General features: G+C 33.8%; 1 protein-coding gene across 2 annotated transcripts in view; it reads left to right on the top strand.

The window, feature by feature from the left end:
- Positions 1-24700, top strand: part of LOC124362701 (proton-coupled amino acid transporter-like protein pathetic) — a 36384-nt gene extending 11684 nt beyond the window's left edge. For both annotated transcript variants that reach the window (XM_046817416.1, XM_046817417.1), the window contains 5 exons: positions 2095-2179; positions 3874-4149; positions 19334-19509; positions 20902-21071; positions 24417-24700. In XM_046817416.1, coding sequence (XP_046673372.1) covers positions 2095-2179; positions 3874-4149; positions 19334-19509; positions 20902-21071; positions 24417-24658 — 949 coding nt within the window. In that variant the 3' untranslated portion in view covers positions 24659-24700. The remainder of the gene's footprint in view (positions 1-2094; positions 2180-3873; positions 4150-19333; positions 19510-20901; positions 21072-24416) is intronic.
- The last annotated feature ends 276 nt before the right edge of the window (positions 24701-24976 follow it).

Genomic DNA, 24976 nt, shown 5'->3' with positions numbered 1-24976 from the left:
ATGTTTCTAAGAGGTCACTAAGAGTGTACAAAGCCCCCTCAAAGTCATTGTTTGGTTTATAAATATTTACCACATAAATGTCTTATTTTTTAACTGAAAGTTTAACAGCAGACAATTCTCAAACCATTTCAATGCTGTAACTGGTTGCATTTAAGCTGGTTGTATTCTGACTAAGTTCCTGTAGATTGATACACCATCTTTTATGTATTTTGTTCGACAGTAGCTTTCCTTTAGTATGTAGACTAGTTTCAAAAATGTACAAATCTAGTGTTCGCCATGTTTGTGTCTGATACTCCATGCTCTGTCAGGATAATTACATCAGGAGGAGTGTTATCTATGAGGTCGTTGAATAAGTCTAATTTATCTGCAGTACAGTCAGTGTTCTAGTGGTGAATTCAAAGGAATTTATGTTTTTATAATTTATGTGTCTGGTTGGAGGAAGGTATTTTGTAGTTTAGGTTGTTGATTTGCAATCTAAAAAATTGGTCTTTTATGTCAAAGAGGCCGGCAATTTGCAGTTTTTATTTGCAGGTTTGGCTGGTTTCATGAGTCGGGAGTAGGTTACAGTCTGTTAAAGTGGTTTGCAGTTTTTGTTTATAGGTTTGGCTGTTTCCTGAAGTTGGGGGTAGGTTGCAGTCTGTCAAAGTGGTTTGCAGGTTTGTCTGGTTCCTGAAGTTAGAGATAGGTTTTAATCTGTCAAAGTGGTTTGCAGGTTGGGCTGGTTTCTGAAGTCGGGAGTAGGTTGCAATCTTTCAAGTGGTTTGTAGTTTTTGTTTACAGGTTTGGCTGGTTCCTCAGGTTGGGGAGGGATTACTCTTTGTAAAAATTTCTGGTTTTTTATTACTGGTTTGACTATTTCCTGAAGTCATGGTTTGGATTGGCTCTGTCATCTGTAAGGTCAGGGTGTTTTCTAGTTTTTCACTAATTGTTCTACTGGATCTTGAATTCAAAGTAATGATAGTTATCTCCATTTGTTCAAGATTTTTTTTATATCAGAAATTTAAATCTGGGTGTCACACTGGACGATAGACTCTCATGGACAGCACATATAGACTCCCTCTGCAGTAAATTAAGTACAGGACTTTTTGTCTTTAAGGCGAATTAAGAACACATGTGACTTGGCGACAGCAAAAGTAGCCTACCATGCCCTCTTTGAGTTACATCTTAGATACGAAATTGCTGTATGGGGTGGTACTACCGCAGGAAACCTACAACGTGTCCTTGTACTCCAAAAGCGAGCTATTAGAATCTTAAAAGACTTACGATCGAGAGACACCTGCAGGGAAGCCTTTCAAAAACTCAGAGTCCTCACAGTCAAGATGCCAGACATGGCAAACAAGGGAACACAACAACACCAATATAACACCAGGTACGCCTCCAACTACTGTCTACCAATACAAAGGCTCAGCTCAACTGAGAAGAAGACCAGCTATGTTGGGGCCAAGATGTGGAATGCTCTGCCTGAAAACCTGAAGAAATCAAATAAGCAGCTGTTTGGCCAATATCTCAAGACGTGGCTGCAAGAACGCCCATTTTACTCTTTAAATTAATTTCTCAATCATTAACCCGCATTGTATTGTTGTATTGTATTGACCTGTATTGTTGTATTGGTTGGACCTGTATTGTTCTTGTATATTGTAAATCCTCTGTGACACCATTCTCATCTTGACGATGATGTAATAAAGATATTTTGACATGACTAAACTTTTTAAAAAATGGAACTGTCTCTATTTGCCTGATTTTCTTGAGTAGAGGAGGAAGTTTGAGTCAGTGTATTTCAGAATACTTGGTTTTGAGTCTTGGTTTTCAGAATGCCTTTTAAGCATTGAAACAGTTTTTTAGTTGTCTGTCAGAGATGTCATATATGTACATATAGTCCAACAGTTTTTAGTACTGTACTAAAATTAGACTTTTTTAATATAAAAGTTTTAAATATTTAAATAAAATATTGCTTATATTCAACATAATACTGTACCTATTGAAAGCAGGTAATTAGAATTCAACTTTTCACATAAATAATAGTTCATTCATTATGTGGAAACCAGAACTGTTGTGGTAAAGAATACATTATGATAGCTGTTACAAATGTTTCAGACAGATTACCAACATTGGGATACTGTTGCCTTGTTATGGAGTTGGAATCATTTATGTTTTGACAGCTGCTGCTACATTTAAGCAGGTACATATTTCTGTTCTTAATAATTATCTGTCTCGTATTTAACAGTGCTTAATTAATAACACGGTTTAACTGACTCCAACTTCTCGGGAGTGATAATAAAAGGTTTTACTGTAAATTATATTTAGTACAGGTAATGTGTTCAAACCAGAAAAACATGCCTAATTTGCTGTGGAATAAAATATAGTCTATTCTATATCAATTTGTATCTATATGCTGATGATTCAAATCTAAAAACAACATAAAGTTTATGAGAATACCACTTAAGTTACATTATACACTGTATAAATTTAATGTTAGAGTACGCTCTTTTGTGGAATCAGAAAATATTAACAATTACATTAAAAGTCATATTTGTTGGTAATACACAAACACAATTATATAATTAAATTACAATTATAATAAAAAGTCCAACTATAATGTTTGACTTATAAATTACTCAGTAAAAATTAAGTTGTTTCCTTGGTCTCACAGTTGATAACAATTTAAGTTGGGATGGACAAGTAGATAAGATTTTAACAAAATTTAACTCTGGAATCTGTACATTAAACATGATTGTTTCTTGTGTAGTAAAGACATTTAGGCATATTTAGTTGCTTATATTGATTCTCACTTCAATGTTACAATGCCTGTCTCTTTTTGGAGCAACATAGAAAATAAGTTTAAATCGAAACTTAAAACACCAAAATGAGGCCATAAGGATGCTCTGGACTCTGATACGAAAATATGATTAATCAATTTGAGGCCTGAAATGATTAATCAATTAAAATACCTGCAGTTTATGGACACTATATATTTGACTGCATATTAATTTCCAAAAAATAAAGCAACAAATTTGATAGATCTTATAAATATAATACTTGATATAAAGCCTAAATTTTCTCAAATCATTACAGATTTATTTGTTGAAAAAAAAAAAAAAACACCAGCACATATATAAAAGATATGTTTAAATATTACCATATAATACCAAATCTGAAAACCATAATAAAAAATTACTAAACACTCAGACTATTTATAACAAGGAGGAATACGCCACACTACACCATGTGTCATGTAATAGGCTTGGCCGAGGTTGGATGCAAGCTTTTCTATAGCAAATTTTGTTGAGATGTAGAAATGATCTTTCTCGAGATATCTTGCCACATAATAAATTCCCATTAAATAAGGATTTATAGCAGTGTTTGAATAATAAAAGTTCCAGTGAACTAGGGAGAGTACTACAACAAAAGTGCTCTGAAATCAAATCTTGTCATACTTTATCTTTTTATTCTATGAATAAAAGTCACATGTTGAAATATCAAATGACTGAATTCAGTTTGTTTATAAATTTATTTGTTTTGTTATTTTCTTGTTACCATCATGGTTATCTGTGAGACCAATGACAAAATATTTGCTAACGCTCAAACAAATTCCATGGAGTGACATGCACCATCATTGAACTCAGAATTGCCAGTATATAAATGAAGCTTTATGCAAAATTTCAAGTCTGTACGTCAGTTTGTTTTTTACATTTTGTGCGAGTAGAGAGACAGTCAGATGGATGGGCAGACAGACAAACTTCACCAAAGCTCAGACAATCAATAACAGGGACACAAGGTAGTTAAATTATAATAGCATATGATAACCATCCAGTCAATGTAAATAGTAACATGAGTGATTAAATGATTAAACTACCCGATGATGTTTATGTGCAGGTATTTGAGAACTACACGGGGCTGTGCTATGGCATGCGCTGGTACGTATTGCTGATGATCATACCGGTAATGCCAATTGGGACCATACGTCAGATGAAGTACATGGTACCATTCAGTGCCATGGCCAATCTATTTTTGTTAGTGGGGGTGTCTCTCACACTCTACTTCACCACCAGTGACTTCCCGGCTCTCAGCTCTCGTCCTCTCTCTTGCGATGCTACCAGGCTTCCACTCTTCTTATCTACCGTCTTGTTTGGCATGGAAGGCATTGGAGTGGTAAATATTTGTTAGTTATGAGCAAAATCTGGGTTATGATAGGTTAATAAAAGTAGAAATATATTTTTTGTACAAATGATAGCTCTGTGAAGAACCATGGATGATTGTAAAGTGAAATATCAAGAAAGGTAAAAGAAAGATCAGATAGGCTTTGAAGGTATTTTATTGTTGAATAAAAGGGAGGTTAAAGATATAAGGTATCCTTTTAATGGGATACACTGCTAAGTGGTAGTCACTGGAAGATATATCAATATCCTGATTCATTTTATAATAATTCAAGTAAGAAACCAAAGCTTTGGAGCCCTGAAGTTGGTGATTGAGACAGTTATTATCAGTACCAATAATATAACTCACATTTCTATGTAACATTTCATGACATTTGATTAAATAGCAACAACGATTTTAGTAATATTTCAGATATTTAGGTCTCTGTAGAGGGGTCCTAAAGTTGGTGTCTGTAGCTTTCTTATAGAAAACACTTATGATGTAACATGCTGAAACCCTATAATGATTTAGAAATGGAAGTAGGCATACTTGAGATACTTGTTATTTCAGTCCTCATGAAAAATGTCAACACCATGATGCACAGTAGCTTATGAGTCAAAGAAGCATAAACATTAAAAAAGTCACATATATAATATTTACAATTAGCTTAATTCCCTAAAAGGACACGTCATATGCTTGCTATGCATTGCTGTCTTTGTAGATACTCTTGATTCAAGGCCTTACTCAGCTTTGGCGAGCCTTAGAAAAGATATTCGGCCAGGCCCTGTCATGTCCCACCACCCGCTCCCGTACTAGTGTGGCAGGGCTGGCTCAGGTTCCCTGAAGGCCTGAGCCCTGGTAAAATTGTTCGAAAAAACCGGTCTGAGTAAGTGTCTGTCTTGATTACCTTAGAAAGTATAAATATCTATAAACCTGGTACAATATAGTGCAAGTCCTTGCTTTCCAATCCCTGTTTGCAAAATCATCCTATTTCCTTGGTTTGGTTAAGGAATTGTTTAAATTTGTATGTACCTGATCAGTATTGTATCCATCATCAATGCAAACTGGACAAGCTGTCTCCTCGATAGATTTATCTGCCATACAAAAATTGCTTTTTGTATCAGGTGCATCACTTTATGATTCCATTTACAGTGGTCACCGATTTACTGCGTTCACTTGTTTCCTCAAATTGCAGTCATGGATTAAGTCAATCGTGATGTTAGCGCCTGGTCCCCCTGTTTATTCCTTCAGGTAGGCTATTTTAAATATGTTCTTCACAATGTCGAAGCAAGCCAATTTTAAGTAAACATTCACAATTAATTTTGTTAATTGAAATTGAGTTTTAGCAATTTAATTTATAACAATGGTTAGTTAAATGATCAGAAGAGAACCCTGACATACTAAAATGACAATCACAAAAAATTTACACCAATTGACCTTTGGCTTAGTTTATGCAATGTACCTATTAATACTTCATGTTTAAATATTTGTTTTAAACATCTTGCAAACAAAGGGCTGTATAATGTTTCACATTGCATTTGATTGTTATAATCTACAGCTGATATTGATGATTAGTGGATTGAGAATAACTGCTTTAGTAACACTTGTGTATTAATTAGTGTTGCTGTTTTATAAAACAAAAATACTCTCATAAGTTTAACTTTGCAACTTCGGAAGCCCATGGGGCAGAGTCCTATAACTGTATGGATTTCAAATCCGCAAAAAGCACATTTAGGATGTAAGAGATTTAGATTGCTGCCTAATATGAGAATAAAATAGTAGTTTTAGGAACAAAATTTGGCATACAAAAATAAAGAAATTCTTTTAATAATACATCCCACTCCAAAATACTAAATGACAGTGAGTGCAATGAAAACTAAGATTTTTTGCTGGATAAAGAACTAAGAATTTTTGCTGGATAAAGGATTAAAACCAACAACCACCAACTTTTCTTACCTGTTTAATACAAGTTCCGTATTGAGCTAGCTATAAAACAATCACTTACTGATTGTATCAAGTTACAAAGAAGGACTTGACGCCTTCATATGTATAAAAGAAGGAACTACCAAAGTAAAATAAATCAAAAGAAACCTGATTATTGACTAAAACTATGAATTTATTGGCAGCTGTAGAAATGCTAATATAGCAAATGTCGACACCATTTCTAGGCAACAAAGCACTGACCTCTAACACTCAGCATCATAGTGGAGTATTGACAACTGTCAGTGTGTAACTGTATGTGTATCTCTCTACAGCAATCTGACATATCTCTGACACGTCTCTCTGCTAGATGATAATTTTCCAGAACCAATATATCATTTAACTGCCTCTGAGAAATATTTTAATCTACAATCTACGATCGTAAAAATTAATAAAAAATGCTTAAAATAAACAAAACTGTTTTTATCAAAATTAAGGGTAATTCTCTGTGGCCAGCATACATTGATAAAATTTAAAACCTCAAGACCTGTTTAAAGTATAAAATAGTTTTTTATGGCACCAAGCAAACAATGTACTGAAAAAGACATCACACCTCCTAAAATATTAACAAACCCAATAAAAAGAGAGCAAGATTTAGAGACATCCTTAACATTTACTGCTGAAGCTGGTAGAATTATTCTAAATAAAAATAGTTTACTGAAGAATGAAATTTATCTTAAAATTAAATATGATACATCTCCCTCAGAATTAGAAGACAGGCTAAAAGAATCTGAAAACAAAATTGAAACTCTTTCACAACACATTGTAAAACTAAAAAAAATGAAATAAAGATCTGGAAATTTCATGCCTACAGAATAAACTGAAAGCCTAAGAAACATTAATTGAACCTAATGATTATATGGACAAAGAGAAAATCAACTAAGATCATACAAAATCAAAATTCTGAAAGAAACAGTGAACAATATCTACTTGACTATGAAAAATTTCTACTTGAAAATTTCAGAATACCAATGGTGAATATAGAAAAGTCTCAGCAATAACTGCAAATATGCTCAAGCTACAAAATTACACTAAAAAATCTAAAAGTGAAGTGAAAGTTTTGAATGAAGCATTGAAAGTTAGCAAACTTGATGCTGAAGGTGAAATAAAAACACTGCAAAGGGAGAAAGAAACCCTCATAATGCTATATGGAGAGCTTTTGGAAAAAATATCACTTCTAGATTCTACCATTTCTACATTCAAACTGAAACATCATAATTCCAACTCCCTTTCTAATGACAGCCTCTATGCTGAGCTACTTGCATTTGAAGCAGATATGGAAAAAGAAAACACACAGCAGCCATCCTACCTATTACAAAGCTAATTGTAACATAGTTACCATTGAACCTCAGATTCACCAGAACTTGAATGGAACAACAGTTGTTCCAAAAGCAAAAAATAAATGAAGCAAAATAATAAAAAATAAACTACAGTAGAACCCCTCATATCCGGCCACCACGGGACCGAGCCCTTGGCCGGATAACGATTCGGCCGGATAAACCAACCTACAGTACACAGCACTTGACGAAACAAAACAATTGTACTGTACTGTACTAACCGCACTGGAAATAATCAACGAACTGTTTACAGGTTAAACCTATTAGCTCAACTGAGGACAACACAGGAAAATGTAAACAAATAGATACACCAAAATAACGCAAGAGTCGTGGGAGACTAGTGCGTGCAACTGCGCGTCTGCAAGCCGTGGTAAATAAATTTCGATATTGGCTTCCGGGAAGTGGCCGGATAAACCGAGGTGCGGTAAAACCGAGGGCCGGATATGAGGGGTTCTACTGTATCACTCTGCATGACAGTGAATGAAATTCGTTGGTGTAACTGGTTTGATATATTGACAAACTGAAGTTTAACTAAATTTCCAAACAGACTGACAACAATAGGGACACAAATATATCGGACTAAATTTTTTAAATGTTTCACCCTCCTTAAAAACGCTCAAATTAGTTCCAAAAACCCCTGTACAGCATACAAGCTTGTTGATAACGAAACTCTTGAAGATTTTTTCAATCAAAATGTGGTAAACCTGGTAAATATTTCACACAACTACACAAGAGGAGCCAGCCTAACTTTCCATAGTAGAATAAAGAGTGTGACTCTTAGTACAGAACCAGGATGAAACATCATCCAAAGATGACATCGGAGGAGACAGCCAAACATCCTTTGATAAAGACTGAGCTTGACTGTGATTTTTACCACAGGACCTCAGGATTAAACATCATCCAATGATGACATAGGAGGAGCCAGTCAAACCTCCTTTGATAAAAAATTGAACAACTGTACAGAGTCCTAACCAATAAATAAGCGGAGGAAAGAGCTGAAGGAGAGTGAAACCATAGATAATGGAAATACACCTTTTTTGAACACATACTACTAAAAAAACTCAGTACGAAACCAGGATCATCCTCAATTTACAGCTCAAACACCAGTGAACTGTATAAAAGAAAACAAAACTCCTGGTCCATATAAAAATCTCCATCAGGCCAATACCACAAAAAAAGTCATAATATTTCACCAGATCATTCAAAGTACATAAAAAAAAACTAGAAAGGCTAAACCACTGACTTATTACCCTAAAACCACGATCATAATTTAGACAGAACATGTCTTAAAACCTTTAACATCTTAGCTCTGACAAAAATTGATGGCTAAACACTGCTAGCTAACTACAGTAGAGAAAACTATCGACTGGAAGGAGTTGCAATGTATATTGAATCCTCAACAGACTTAAAGGCAGAACAAGTTAATGTGTTTGACCACACTGTGGAATTTGTGTGAAGCTTTAGCATTGGGAAGCTTTAGCATGAAGAATAATTCTTTCTATGTGTTTAGTATCGACCACCTGGTGTGTTGTTAACATCATAGTCTAGATCTGAATTTTGATAATGCATGTTTTGAACTTCTCTGAACTTCTCTGTTATGGTATCAGAAGACTCCGTCGTCCAGTAACTCGAATAACCTGTACTTCCAAGATCTCCTGATTGCATATGTACAAATATCCCTGAAGAGTCTGTTAATACCACTGAAGCTGGATTTTCAGATCAAACAGGGCAAGATTGCAGCATCCGCCAAGGAATGGAAAAGAATAAAAGACATTTAAGTTCCTTTAGAAGAAACTACAGTGCACGGAATATTACATGTTTAAAGAAGGATCTAGCTGGAGAAGATTGGTACTATGTGCTTAATGCCTGTAATACTGAAGAAGTTTATCATTAGTTTTTGACAATATTGACAATAGCATTTGACTATGCATACTAAAAAAAAGAAGTAGAGAGAAGTAGGTAGTAGAAGTAGTCAAAAAGTTAAAAGAAATCTACGACGATGAAGCTGATATTCTAATAAATGAATATCTCAGAGGTTTTTATAAATATGGAATGACTATGGTAGTAATAGTCACAAGGTAGAGATGATATTAAACTCCGAAATCTCAAACGTAACATCACTCAAGAAGGTATAATCAATTTGAGCGACAAATCAAAGGCTGTCTGGAAAATTACCAACTTAGAAAGGAACAGTGAGCAAACACAGGATACTTCTCTTTGCTAGGCGGTGCATGGCAAGAAAGAGGATGATCCATAGGTCACTGCTGATAATTTCAACTTTTTTTCACAAATAGAAACAATTCTTCAAGAAAACAGAAACTAGCTGCTAAATGTAATTCTGGCTCATCCAAACAATATTCCTGGCTTATCACTATATATAATTAAATTTCACCCCTACTGATGAGAGAGAAGTTCTAGAAGTAATAAACTGACTAAAACCAAAGTAATCTTTTGGACTGGACAAATTCTTAGCTAATGCTGCAAATCACTGTGCTACAGCAAAGCATTTGACTGCTTAGGACATAAATTAACACTGGATAAACTGGCTACAGTAGGATTTTAAGGAAGGGCTAGATATTGGTTATCTAGCTATATAGAAGGACGTAGACAAATTCAGACAACAAACAGCAGAAGAAACAGTACTGTCAGATCCAAACCATTACTAGTGAAAAGATGTGTATCTCAGTATGGGTCCTTTCATGTATGTACTTGTTACACATATCTATCTATGTTTTATAAATGATAGAACTGTGGATACTATAATGTATGCAGACAACATAACCTTGCTTTAAAAGAATGAAAGTGCTCAAAGTCTTATTTCTGATATTACATACATGATAGATAAAACACTCCACTACTGTCTCCAAAACGACTTAGTAGTAATCCCATTGAAGACGACACAAATCAAGTTTAGTCACAAACATGAAGAAATAGAAAAAATTCCCAACATCTCTACAGAACAGCCAACTAAATTTCTGTGCTTCATAATAGGTACTGACCTTTCTTGGACCGCTCGTGTTGATGTACTAAATAAGAAACTTGCCTCTGGATTTTATGTGTTTCGTAGAATGAAATGGCTAGGAGGGCTGGTGGCAGCAAAGACAGCATATCATGCCTTGGTGGAATTCCAAATCAGATACGTCTGACTGTGTGGGGAGGAAGCTCCGTCCACAACTTAAAAAGAATACTTATCCTTCAGAAAAAAGCTGTAAAAAGCTGTAGGCTTACAAAACTCTCAACATTTTGACTGTCATGGCTATGTATATTCATGCTGTGGTTATGACTATTGATCAACTGGAATTGCCAAGAGGTGAGGACATCCATGCCTACAACACTTGAAGAGCTTCTGACTACCACCTTCCATACTAATAAATATATAAAAAATCCATCTTATGAAGGACAGAAAATCTATAACTCAATGCCAAAGGACCTGAAATGCCTACAAGGAGCAACGCTTCAAAGACAACTGAACAACATCCAGTCTACACGATTCAAGAGTTATTTCAAGAATTAAATCTATTTTGTTGTAATCTTGACACCATAACATTTCTTGAAGATTTTGTATATGAAAAGATTTTCTGATTTATGAATATTGATTAAATTTTAAAATATTACATATTGTGTATGTTCCTCTAGAAATTTAAAGGGACAGTCTATGTTATCAGTTTTAGATGATATACCATATCAAAATTAGATACTTTTTTTAACAACTAATAGTGAAATAGTTTTCATACATTTTTATATTCATATAAAGGTCATGCTGTTTTATAACGTATCATTATAATTGTTGTACGGTACAGTACCATTGTTGGTTTATATCCATTTACATTCCCACAATTACAACAAAGTGACTTGGTTAATTAATATAATTAACAAACAATGTATGTTACATTGAGAAAACAGACAACAATAGCCTCAGCGGTGTTCATTAATGCTTGTCATTTGTTTACTATGAACTAGACCGTTCTTCCCTCGTGGTAGTTGATGCATAATAGAGCAATTAATTAATAGAGTACTGCATGAGTTGATATTTTAAATGCTCATTTAGTTGGTTATTAAGTTTTCCTTCTATTATGATTTTATATTTAGAGAAACATTACGCTGTCATGCTACAACTAAAACTAAACTTTTAAATTTGTTAAAATAAGGTTTCTTTATTTTAATTTAATATTAATTTTACTATTTAAAAGTGCTAACATGTTTGAAGCAAATTAAAATATAATATACTATTTATTCAGAAATTATTGAGCAGTGTATCATATTATTGTAAATAGGAATATCTCTTAGATGTAGAGTCCTACAACATACAGGATTATCAGTTCCTTGAAGGCTACTCAGTATGTGTCCAATGGTTTTAGTTCTTTTAGAGCTCTTAAATAACCTTTGAAGGTTTGAGATTGTTGTCCCTCCTTAAGCTTTTTAAAATTATATAAATATTACAAGAACATTATACAATCAATTATCAGCAGAATAAAATAATTAATTACATATTTACACTTGTAAATGTATAATAACTAGATGTTTAACATTTCGGGTTGTAGAAAATTCAGTTATTTTGTTTTAAGGGAAGCTAAATTTTATATACGTCTACAGCCATTGTTATCTATTTATTTTCATGTTTTTTAATTTATAAAGTTTCATAATCACCGAGTTCTTGTTTATAAATTGATCTTGAACTTTGTAACGCCAGCCTTATTGTGCTCCTGCCTACCAAAGATCACCACGTTGAGAAACACCTTGTTTTGTTATCAACTTATTGTACATTTGTTTGTCGAGATAAATCTAACATTTTTCTTTTGTTTGTACCAAACATATATTGTAGTAAATAATTGGTAATATATTCTAAATTAATAACAAATTTTAAAAAGTTTTGGAATATGCTTTATAAATTACTTCATACTATACGTAAATAAAAAATCATTTAACATGTGGAAATATATTTTATTTAAATCAATATATCTTATTAATAATCTATGTGACATTAAAAACACATACGCAAAATAATGAAGTTGTATATTATTATTTTCAAAAAAGCTAATTTCAACTTTTAAAATGTCTGTTTATTTTATGATACAAGTATTTTTAAGTAGCACATAGTGGAAATATTGATGTTTTAGACAACACATAATTTAAAATTTACAATGTACAAAATTTAATTATATTAAATCTAAAACTAATTAAGAGAAAAAAACTAAAAAAATAGCAAACATATGTATCTTTACTTATAATGAAAAGAAAACTTAAGCAATGGTCAAACCAAATTTCAGTATAAAAGTTTTAATTTTTAGTTGAAAGTATAGAATATCATTTGAGAAGGAGGCTTTATGTCTTATTGTCATTCAAATAATTATGGAACAAAAACCCTAGGGTGTAGAATTCCTAAAGTTTAAATACACAGCCTGAAGTGCTTCTTAGAGAGATTAGCTTAAATAGACTTAAAATTAACTTTAAAAATTACTTTATACATCTATCGAAAATATGATTATTGTTTATGTACAACTAATATAACATTACCTTGAATTTATTTATTAAGAATGACGCATTCATGTACATTTTATGTATGTCTTGAATAAAGATATTATTGATTGATATCTTAGGTCCAGAGTTTAATAAAAATTAATGAATAGTTCAAACATATGACCTACCAAGCTGAAGTTGTTATGTCAAAGAACAAAGGCTGACAGATTGAAACACAAATCAGGAAAGGGTTATTTAAAAATAATATTCTGATTAATCCACTTTAGAACACACAAATACAAGGAGAAGTTAGATGGGAAACACTAATGCACATAAAAACCATGAATATGGATAGCACAGGCAGGGCCCGATTAACAAGTAGGCTAAGTAGGCTGCAGCCTAGGGCGCGAGACCGGTGACGATTTTAGGGGGGGCGCTTCGGAGTTCAAGATGAAGTGCTTTTTATATGTAGTAAATAAAAATGGTATGGTCTAAAACTTCCACTATACATTTTTTGTACATTATTTACACATCCAACTAGACCTTAGATTTACTCCATTTACTTAAAAAATAACTATTAAGTAGAAAAAGAAATTAATTAATAGCGATTAGTGACAACGCATAGTAATTATCGTAACGGTAGGGAAACTAACAGGGAAATTTTGCTTCGCGCGAGGGGCGCCGCCGGCCGCCGCCCTTCGCCGTTTTGCAAACACTGACGCTCTCTGACAGATAGAGACAGAGTGTAGCTGCAGCTGCAGTCAGTCGTCTCCTCGTCTGCACTGTTTGTTTTAGGCCTATGGCCTATGAATTATTTGGACTTTCGTTGTGGTTAATTGGTGTCATTGCTCGTTATTATGAACACTGACATTTATTCGTAAGTCGAGTAGAGTGTTTGATACTGAAATATTAGAAGAAGCAGTGGTTTGCTTGTTTTACATATGTAGGCTACATTATGAGTAAAAAACCAAGTGGTTCCGAATACCGTAAACGGGCCCGGGAGCGTAACGAACGGGAAAGTGCTCTTCTAAATAAAATTCATAGACTAGACGATTTTTTCAATAAACCGAAAACTCCCAGTTGTTCTGCTGAGACATTGCCGGTCGTCACGGGAACTGAACGAAACGTTGTGAGTGAGGACAGCGGTGTTATAGTGGAAGTGGAAGTGGAAGTGATTCAGCAGCCTGCCAGTGCCACTGCTACCGATGTCTCAGACACCACAACGGAAATTGCACCTGTACAACGTCCCCTTCACCACCATCAACCGAGCAAATAGCAGATTTGGGACATCAGTTGCAAGATTGTGTACCAGCAAATAAAGAGGTAACCGATTCCAAAAAATCTTTGATGATCCCGCTTTATGGCTGGTAAATGAGGCATTGCGTGAATACTTTGCAGTGCACAGCATCAATCAAAATGACAGTGGGGATTTTTCCCAATCAAAGCGGCAGTATTCTGACCAAAACCGTTATTTGAACAAAGCTTGTTTTTTCAAAAAACTTGTAAATGGAGAGATTGTAAAAAGAACTCATTTAGTTTATTCCAAATCAACTGGCTATGTATACTGTGCTCCTTGTAAGCTCTATGGGGGGACGACTGCCTTAGCTACATGCGGCTTTAATGATTGGAAAAATTCACACAAAATTCAATAGAACATGATAATAGTCTAGAGCACAGAGAATGTGTGAACAAATATTTGACCCGGATGAATGCACTCAGAGAATTGCATGCAAAACTACTTGAGCAGCATCAAGTAGAAGTGAAGTATTGGAGAGATGTATTGTCAAGAGTTGTTGAAGTAGTTAAGTATTTAACTTCTCGAGGGCTTCCGTTTTATGGTGAAAATGAAATTTTGGGGTCAACCAGTAATGGTAATTTCCTTGGCTGTATCGAGCTTTCGTGCAAGTTTGATCCTTTCATAGCTGACCATGTTGCTCGTTTTCGGAAATAAAGGTAAAGGAGTGCCCTCTACTTTATCTTCCACGATCGTTAACGAGTTTATTACTCTGTTTAGCTGACAATGTTAAATCCAAAATCGCGTCAGATATCAAGAATTCTAAGTATTTTTCGATTATTGTCGACTCTACTCCAGATGTTTCCAAATGTGGATCAATTGACTTTTGTCATTCGTTTTGTAGCACCTGACGGGTCACCTAATGAGCGGTTCATAACGTTCATCCCAAATTGTGGCCATAAAGGGGAAGATATGGAGAAGGCTGTGATAAATACTCTTGAAAGTTTGAACTTAAATATCAGTGACTGTAGAGGTCAGAGTTACGACAATGCAAGTAACATGTCTGGGTGTTACAAGGGGCTTCAAAATCGAATCAAAGAGCAAAAATCCTCTTGCTCACTACGTTCCTTGCGCAGCTCATTCGTTACAGCTAGTAGGTTCGACCGCTGCAGAAAGTAGTAGTAGTTCTGTTGAATATTTTGCCTGGCACAGCAAATGTACAACTTTTTCCATTCATCTACACACAGATGGGAAATTCTCTTGTCGCAATATGACAAAGAATGTTTGACAGTCAAGACCCTTTCGAAAACTCGCTGGAGTGCAAGAGCAGATGCCAGTAAAGCCATGCACAAGTCATATAAACAAATAATCGCAGCGTTACAAGACATCACTTCAAACGAAGAAAATAAAAAAAGACGTACGACTTGAAGCCAAACAACTGATAGAGAAGCTCCAGTCTTTGGAAAATGACCATGATGATTTGTTTTTGGAATAAAGTACTCATGAAGTTTCATGACATCAGTGTACGACTTCAATCTGAAGATGGAGACTTAGATCAGACAGCACTTTCGTACGAGCTCCTAGAGTCTTTTCTAAGTTCATTAAGAAATGAGGAACAATTTTCTAACTTTGAAAGTGAGGCAAAGCTTATGTGCAATTCTCAAGAGTACAAACAAGACAATACAAGGAAAAAGAAAACCAAAAATCCCTTTTGGAGAAAGCAAAGAGGGGCACACTGAGTTTGATGGGCGGAAATCATTCCTGATAAATTGTTACTACAAAGCAATTGATACACTCCTAGGGCAACTAACAAGGAGAAAAAATCAATTTATGTCACACTACGAGACTCCTTCAACTTTTTATGGAATTTGAATAAAATTGAGAGTTCAATCTTGAAGGAAAAGGCAACAAAGCTAATGAATGAATATTCAACAGACCTAGATGATTCATTTCCAGATGAGTGTTTGTATCTTCAAAAATTTTTAAAAGATGATAATACATTCTATGAAGAGGAAAATGTACTGTCAGACAGAATGGAGGAAAAGAAGAAAGTCAAACCGACCGGGACTAAAGCCTACAGGCTATTGAAACATGTAAAAACCCTAAAAACTTGAATCTCTTTTTCCGAACGTGGAAGTGGCATTGCGGATCTTCTTGGAGCATGGCGGTGTCTAATTGCAGCGGAGAAAGATCCTTTTCTGCTCTTACTCGAGTCAAGAATTATTTGAGGTCGACTCTACGGCAAGAAAAACTCCAGGCACTCGCTCTCTTATTTATAGAAAGTGACTATGTACAGCTCGTTCCGTTTGATGACTTGATCGATGCGTTTGCCTCATCAAAAGCACGGAAGAAAAGACTTTGTTTAATCAGGGAATATATCGTCATGAGAAAATAAAAAGTTCTTTCGTTAACAGTAGGCCTAATAATTTTATAGTTCTAGCTCATTCTTTGTTATTGTGATTAAATGTTCAAGTCACCAAGTTGTATACCAAAGTCTAATGTCATTTCTATGTAACATAATGTACTTGAATAAACCAGAGAAAGTTGATGACCAATTTGACCATGTTCATTGATTTATTATAAATCCTTTTCAGTGATTTACAGTTAAAACGCTAATTAAACAGGCTATACGTAGCTACTAAGCTTTCTTATTAAAATGGACAACAATAAAATCTCCATTATTATGGCAGCATTTATACTGAAGTAAGAGATAAAATTCACATAATTTTAACAAACCTTAAAATTACAGTATGCATTTTAATTTATTTTGAAAAAAATAAGCCTACAGATTTTTTGAAAGTAACATTACAAAGTGCTGATGAACTTTGAATTTTTGTGACTATTTAATGATAGTAATCTACAAAAACAATGTATAAGAATTAAAAAACTCATGTAAGGTTTGGCTGTAAGCTAGGACACATTTTTGTATGTCCTACAAAACCAGTGGTAAATAAGAACCCTTGATTCTCTTTAAAGAATGTTACCTACAAGTCTACAACAATAGACCATATTCCATTTTAAAGATACAAATAAATGCTCAGCAGTAAGCATCCTTTCCCTTTGCAAGTTTGCACTTTCTATAATTTTTGCTGTTTTTGTTCGTTTGTTTGTGTGTTTTTAGGAAATGACAGCAAACAGCATAGTTCTTATAACGTTGAATTTGAACATATTACATAGCAGTTTATACATACATGTATCATTAGACCTTTGAACAATAATTAAAGTTTATAGTTAGTTGCTGAATGTTGTTCTTTTCCTAAAGTTTAATACTCTAAATGGTCTCTCTCTGTAATGGTCTTTAAATTTAAGTAAGTGTTGAAATTTTATTACAAAAAATAATAATATGGCCGCTATACAGCCAGAAACACTTTTTATTATTGAAAATTGACAGAGGGAAGCCGGCCGGAAACCGTTGGGGGGGGGGGCGAAGTACAAGATAGCCTACGGGCGCCAAAAACCTTAATCGGGGCCCTGAGCACAGGAAACACAAAATTACAAAAGGGGAACTTAAGGTAGTTAGTTACATTCAGTAGAAACTGAACATTTAACATAGCAACACTAAAAAAATATTGATTTACAAAAAAGGGTTATAAGAAATCATGTATCAAGATAATTAATAGGCAGAACGAGTAATTAAGTTTGTTTATGAGAGATAACCAATACTATAGAGATAATAAGTGGTGTTGATTAAGTAATAGGCCCTATCACTGTTGGGGTGGGGGCTATGGCACAGGTAAACTACCAACTGCTTTCAATAAAAAACAAATATATCCCTCAGTGTAGATAACATTTCCATTTTAAAGAAATAGCCATTTATTTTGGCTATCTATCAACTTAATAGTGTATAATGATGCAATGTATTTGGAATTTAAATTTAAGATTTTAACACATTTTTAGCTTTATGTTTATATTTGTAAATAATAATTGTAGTATATATTTATAAGTTTTTCTTTCTTAGATTTTCCTCTTAAATAGTTTCAGGCGAGGGGATAAAAAAATTGCATTGTAAACAAATGGTTATTTTTAATAAAAAGTTTGAATTGAATTGAATACACAACAATGTAGCGTGGTCACTCTTAACTCAGCTGTCATCTAATATACTGATATAACTGATAATCTCATAAACTATAACAACAACTATCTAAATGTAGGTGACCATTGAAGATTAGAAATATAGTCTTATTTGAATTAAATAAGTTGATTATGAAAGAAAGACAATACAGTAATTTAATTATTAAAAGTCTGAAAAACACTGGCATTTTCGGGGGGAAATCGAAGATATTGCCAGTGCTAGTGTTCAGAGAGTTAATAATTTGAAAAATTTCACCAACAATATTTAGCTGAAACATTTGAACACATATCTGATTCCATTTGTTTCTTATATATTTTCAATTTATTTTTTTCTTCCTAATCAGTTCTGTAGCATTAATGGTTACTTTTTTCCTACCACACTTCTAACTAAATTGCGTGATGCAGTTATGACGGATTTTCCTGATGTACATGCGCATTGTGATTGATGAATGCATCGTTTAGATTAGAAGTAGGAAACTGGAAAAGGCAGTCTAATCAAAAACAAGTCTCTTTTTTTTGGAGGAGGACTGACTTTGTCTCCAATTGGTTCCAATGTTTTGTTTTGATAACAGGAAGAGCTGAAAATGCAATTTACACTAAATAGTTTGAATTAAAAGAGAGAAGCATTTTTAAAGCTTTGTTTTCAAAATCTATGAAAGGCCTTGAAGTCCAAGAATTAAGCTACCAATTCAAATCATCCGCTAAAAAGGTTAATTTTGCTAGCCACTTTGTATCTCGGAAGTAAAAGTCCATGTTTAACTTCTAACTTCCTCTCTTAACTCAAGCAGTTTACATAACACTTTACCCCTTGCTAACCATTGGATCTCTGTATTAAGAGAGGTTACACCCCACATCACCACATACATTCCCCCCCAAGTCAGAACATACATTCATGAGTAGTCTTTAAATGGGAAAACTATTCTTAATGGTATTATTGTGTTCACAAGGATTGGTAACACTTTATTATTGGGATATAAAGATAATTGATACACCCAAAAACTAGGTGTAGGTGTTTCTCCTTATTAGATGCTTTAGGAACGAACTACTGGATGTATATGAAGAGGAACTCAGTAATTTCATTTCAATTTGTTCCTTATTATACAAAATTATGATGTTTCAGATTTTACCTATTGAAAATGCTATGAAAAATCCAAAGCGATTTTTAGGGTTTACTGGAATTCTCAATTGTGCCATGGTAATTGTTGTGAGTTTATCTCTCACAATGGGAGTGTTTGGTTACGTCAAATATGGGGACAAAGTCCAGGGCAGCATCACTCTGAATCTTCCAGATACCATGTGAGTAGAAACAATGTTTAAGTTCACAAAATTCTACATTTTTTGTGGATTTTTATTGTAATTTTAATTTTAGCAACACCTGAGAAATGACATTTCATTTTTAGAAGTAAGATATAATTTACTAAAAAAAGTCTATCTATTCATAGGTCTGCTGTGAACATACAGACACATAGAAATTTACCAAATTTGAAATGGACATGTAGTTTATGAAGACCTGTATATGTTTCTTTTATTTTTGTGTCTTCTTATCTTAGAACCATGTGTTTTGTAATGGTCTGGGACCAAAATTATAAAACATATTGCTGTAATGGTTTTGATTAAATTTGAACAACTCTGGAAAAAATCAAACTAGAACATACAGTAAATATAATATTGTTGTTCTAATTTTTGTAAAATCTGGCATGTAAATGTAATTAACATACAGTATATAGGCTATTTAGAGAATTATGCAGAGAGAGGCAAGACAGGCCACTCGTCCACGATGTTCTAAACCTTCAGCTGAACCGAGAAACCCACTTTCTTCATTTTCAAGAAAACACTTTTTTTCAAAATTATTAATGAGATTTGGTTCGACGTTTGAAAGTCTTTAAAAATTTACCTCTTTGGGGTCGAAATATGGGGGATTTCATTAAACAAGAAGGTAGGTTTCTCGGTTCAGCATCTATACATCGCGTATGGGTGGTCTGTTTCACTCTGTATAATTTATTTTTTGTAATACAAGAAATTATGATTTCTATTTCATGTTTTGCTCTATACAAAAATTTTATATTGGAATGTTGTAGGTGATTAAATATGCTTAATGAAAGAAAGTAAATATCTCCAAATGATCTACCTACCTATCTTTTAAATATATCTATTAAATAGGCCTTTACAGATTTTGAAAACTAAGCTACATAAGTTACATCTAAAAAAATATGTCTTAACAATTATTTAATTTTGCTTTTGTATTAAAATGAAATTAAAACCAACGGAGGCCGAAAATCCAGAACTCTGGTTGTGTAAATTTGTTATATCAGTACCATGTTTTAACACTATTTGTTACTTCTCCGAAGAGTACAAATTTATATTTCTTTTTGTTTGTCAGTAATACAATATCTATTTAAGTTAGTAATAATTAATTATTTTTAATCATGACTTTATTCATCTTAACTTTCTTATTTTATTTTTAATTTGCTCTTAAAATATATTGTAAAAATAGATCATTTGTTTAATTGTATTTATGGTTGTAAATAATATTCATTTAAATCATTCAACAGAGTCAAAATCTTATTGGTGTTTTATTTTATGTGTTGATTTTATTCCAGAGCATAAATCATGACAAAACAGCTACTGCCACTAGCATGTACATTTTATAGGTATATACAACTCTATATGTTCTGGGTTTATTTATAGACTGGCTCAGACGGTAAAGGTATTGGTCGCTCTCGCCATACTGTGTACCTACGGACTTCAGAACATAGCAGCAGCACAAATTATATGGAAGGTACTGCAGCCGAAAATACCTAAAGAAAAGGAAGATTTTGTGTACTATACCATGCGGGTTCTCATAGTTTTAGGGCACGGTAAGTAAAGAACCCACCTTACATTGTTTATTGTTTGTAATTCCTTTTTTTACAATAATTATTAAACCAACCTATCTCATTCTAAATTCTTGAAACTCGATTTAATGCTGGAGTGAAAAGATAATGAGAAATGTGTAAACAAAGAAGTTCTGGTTTATCAGATGTGTCAACCACACTCATGACCCGCACGTTGGAGTATTACTGGGTGATATTTTATTCATAAACTTGTACTTGTACTTCCCGTATAAAAACAAAATGGAACACTATTGTGGCACTTGAATACAGATAACAATATTAACCCGCCGCCATATTCGAGATAAAGGTATATCGTGCAATGTTAGTTTTGTGCACAACCGCCACGCCCGAGTTACCTTGTTTTACCTTTGCTTGCTTGCGTGACGACAGTTGGCGTATTATGTTATTTTATGTTTATGTTGGGCCCTATTTAGGTCGTAGGAAAAATCGCTTTCCAGGTAGTTTTAGATCTTAGGATATTAATATTAATTAAACTAACTGGATGTCATATTCATTGTATCCCGTGAGACTTCTTCGGAGGATTTGCATATTTTCTATTTGTTGAGTTCCTAAGTGTTGTTTGGTGTTTATTTATAGCTGAGTAAATAAGGGAATAACGTAATCATTTTATTTTCACCCCCTTATTGGCATAACAAATCTTGTTTTTAATATTTACTACAAAAATGATCTTAAAATGCCTTTTTTAATGTTGTGTGAAAATGGGAACAATAATCGACGCTGCAGGATCTTAGTACAGAACTACACTTGGCGCTCAGGTATCGCCGTGAACCTGATCTCAAAACAAAGCATTTAATATACAGTGTCCTCCAAAGTCAGGATTGTTTCATAACCTCAAAAGTAAGTCCCATTATCTGAAAATATCCCCAAATTGTAATTCCTTTGGTCAAACTTTCTAGAAATGACACGGATAGCCACTGACTTTTGAATGACTCTGCATAGTTGTAGAGAAAGAAACGTTTTTGTACATTAAATGTAACTGAAGTGATTCTGTACTACTCTATTTAACAAATTTGACTTGTTAAGAAATATTGCAAACAAATACGCTCAGTAATAAACATTTACAGCAGCTTAAAATAGCTATACTGCCTTTATAGAATGGCTTTCATTAGAAAACTACAAAAATTGTGTTTTATTTAAAATGGATCTGAATTTTAAATCTAGGTTAGATTTTAAATTTAAGAGTTCACATGATATCTCATAATGAAATTAAACGTGAATATTTATAGAAATAGACGAGTTAATTATTTAAAGTATTATCTAACAAACATTTTGATGTTCCTATTATTTTAAATATTTGTGGGTTGTAAACACGAGTAGGTATTTTTTTTAACTAAAGAATAAATTTTTAAATGTCATAATACAGTCTCAAACACAAAATTGTGTCATGCAGTTTATTAAGCACATTTTGTAAACTGAATAAATTTTCTGTAGTAACGCCATAGGACAGCTATATTGCATACAAAAATAACTCATGTATTAGAAGCCATGAACTCGCTAGAACAGTAAATGCTGTTGTGTATGAAATAGATAACTAAACCATATATACCAGATAACCAAGCTCATCCATCCATGGTGAGCAGTCTCACTGACATCTATTCTGTTCTTACATCAATGATTTAATATTTTACTAAAACATGTGCATAATGGACAAAAGATATTATTAACTATTTATATAACTATGGACTTCTCTTCGATCTCAACGTTTATTTATTGGTAACATCAGAATTATATAAATATATAAGTTTATAAATAGATGGTATATCAGAAAACAGGTGGGAATAGCATTTTCTCTAGAAAGTCGTAAGTCGAAGAGTCAGAGATCTTAAACTTTATTAATAACAGTAATGGTATTACATGATGTTTAGATATTATAAACCTCAGTGCTGTTAGAAGTATTATTAAAAATAATTAATAATATAAGCAAACATGCATTTAGAACCAAATAAATGGTATAAACTATACTAAGGATAGTAATATGTCGTTAGTGGTAGTACTATTATTACGATCGTTTTTGCGCTCATTCGAGCTTGATCATTTTGTGTCCATGGATCTACTACGGCGTTCACGTAGTGTCGAATTACGTATTTGTTTGGGCGGTGGTCGTTCAAGCTTTATTAAGCTCATTTCTTCTTCACTGATTCGTAAAGAATCGGGCTGCGCAGTTGTTCGTGCACGGCCATCTTTACTCAAGTTGTGTTGCGATCGTTATGTTGCGTAGGTCTACGTATTTGCTTGTGACGTAGCCATTCGTGTTCAACATTGCTTTTGCCACTAAAATTCGTGCTTTGTCAAAATCCGTTTGTAATACGAGTGTTCGTGCTACACCAATGCGTGCCTTTATTTCCTCATCGATCGTTGCTCTACCTTATCAATTGACGTATTTGCCAGAGCCGCTGTCCTTCGTACTTCACAAGTTGCGTTTGCACTACTGTTGTCCTTTATTAGTCGAGTTATATTTTATTGTACCATATCGCGATCTTTCATACCGCGTCTTGTAGCGTAATTACGAGTCACTTTCGCTCGTGCTTCACAAGTTGCGTTTGCACTACTGCCGTCCTTTATTAGTCTAGTTATATTTTATTGTACCGTATCGCGATCTTTAATACCGCGTCTTGTAGCGTAATTACCAGTCACTTTCGCTCGTGCTTCACAAGTTGCGTTTGCACTACTGTTGTCCTTTATTAGTCGAGTTATATTTTACTGTACCGTATCGCGATCTTTCATACCGCGTCTAGTGGCGTAATTACCAGAGCCACTTTCGCTCGTGCTTCACAAGTTGCGTTTGCACTGGTGTTGTTCTTTCTTCAAGCTATATCTTTCACCGCTATCGTTCATACCGTATCGACAGTGGCGTCTTTGCAAGTCCCGCTGTCGTTTGTTCTTCACATTGCGAACGCACCATTCTGGGTTGGATCTTTATTTATTTTACTTGTTAATTTTGTTTGTGTCTTAATAGTCCAGTTTGTTATGCGTTGCATTGCGGTGCATATTTTGTTAGTATCAAGTACTAGTTCTACTTTAAACGCGCTACTAAATTGAAATGAATGTGAACAATTTTGTCGGTATTATCCATCCTTTTTCAAGTAAAAACCATCCATTAACACAATATATTTACATTATTATCACATTATTATTAGAATATATTATATTTACTAAAAAATACAATCTATATTTATTCATTTAGTTTATCCTGAATAATTTATATCTAATAAATATTATTGAAAAGTCAGTATCCTCCTTAAAATTACTAAAAAGGTCTTCAGGTAATAATTTTAACAAATTTTAATAAGAAACTAAATAAATGCGCAGTGATCTCCGCTGCCGTAATACCCCAGCTCGCTCCTGTGATCTCGTTGGTGGGGGCGCTGGGTCTGCCCCTGCTCGGGTTGGCAATGCCAGCTCTCCTGGAGACGCTCACCTTCTGGGAGGATGGGCTGGGGCTCTGGCGCTGGCGTCTCTGGAAGAATATCCTGCTCGGGTTGGCAGCAGTAGTGGCGTTGGTCAGTGGCACTTGGGTCAGCTGCCTTGAGATCACCGAGGCGTACAGTTGACACACTTCACATTTAAAAATTATATAAATATTTTTTATTTCTTCTAGTTACACGTCAATTATACCTGGTTGTTAAAACATAACGAGAAATTCCGTTGAACTAACTTTGAGAAAGAGGTCAGTGCTTGGTAGTGCTTCCGTTCGTAGGTTAGAATAATGTGTACTGACAAATAACTTTTTGCGGTTATTATTATGCGGTAGTATAGTCTATATGGAACACGATTTTCATAATAAAATTTAACAGTAGTTCATGACCTTTAAGAAATAACATTTTGGACCTACTGGTAACAAAGTAAAACATTTAATTTGTTTTTAATTT

The sequence above is a fragment of the Homalodisca vitripennis genome, chromosome 5, assembly GCF_021130785.1.
Source record: "Homalodisca vitripennis isolate AUS2020 chromosome 5, UT_GWSS_2.1, whole genome shotgun sequence".
Classification (NCBI taxonomy): Eukaryota; Metazoa; Arthropoda; class Insecta; order Hemiptera; family Cicadellidae; genus Homalodisca; species Homalodisca vitripennis.
This window is presented reverse-complemented; position numbering and strand designations above follow the sequence as displayed.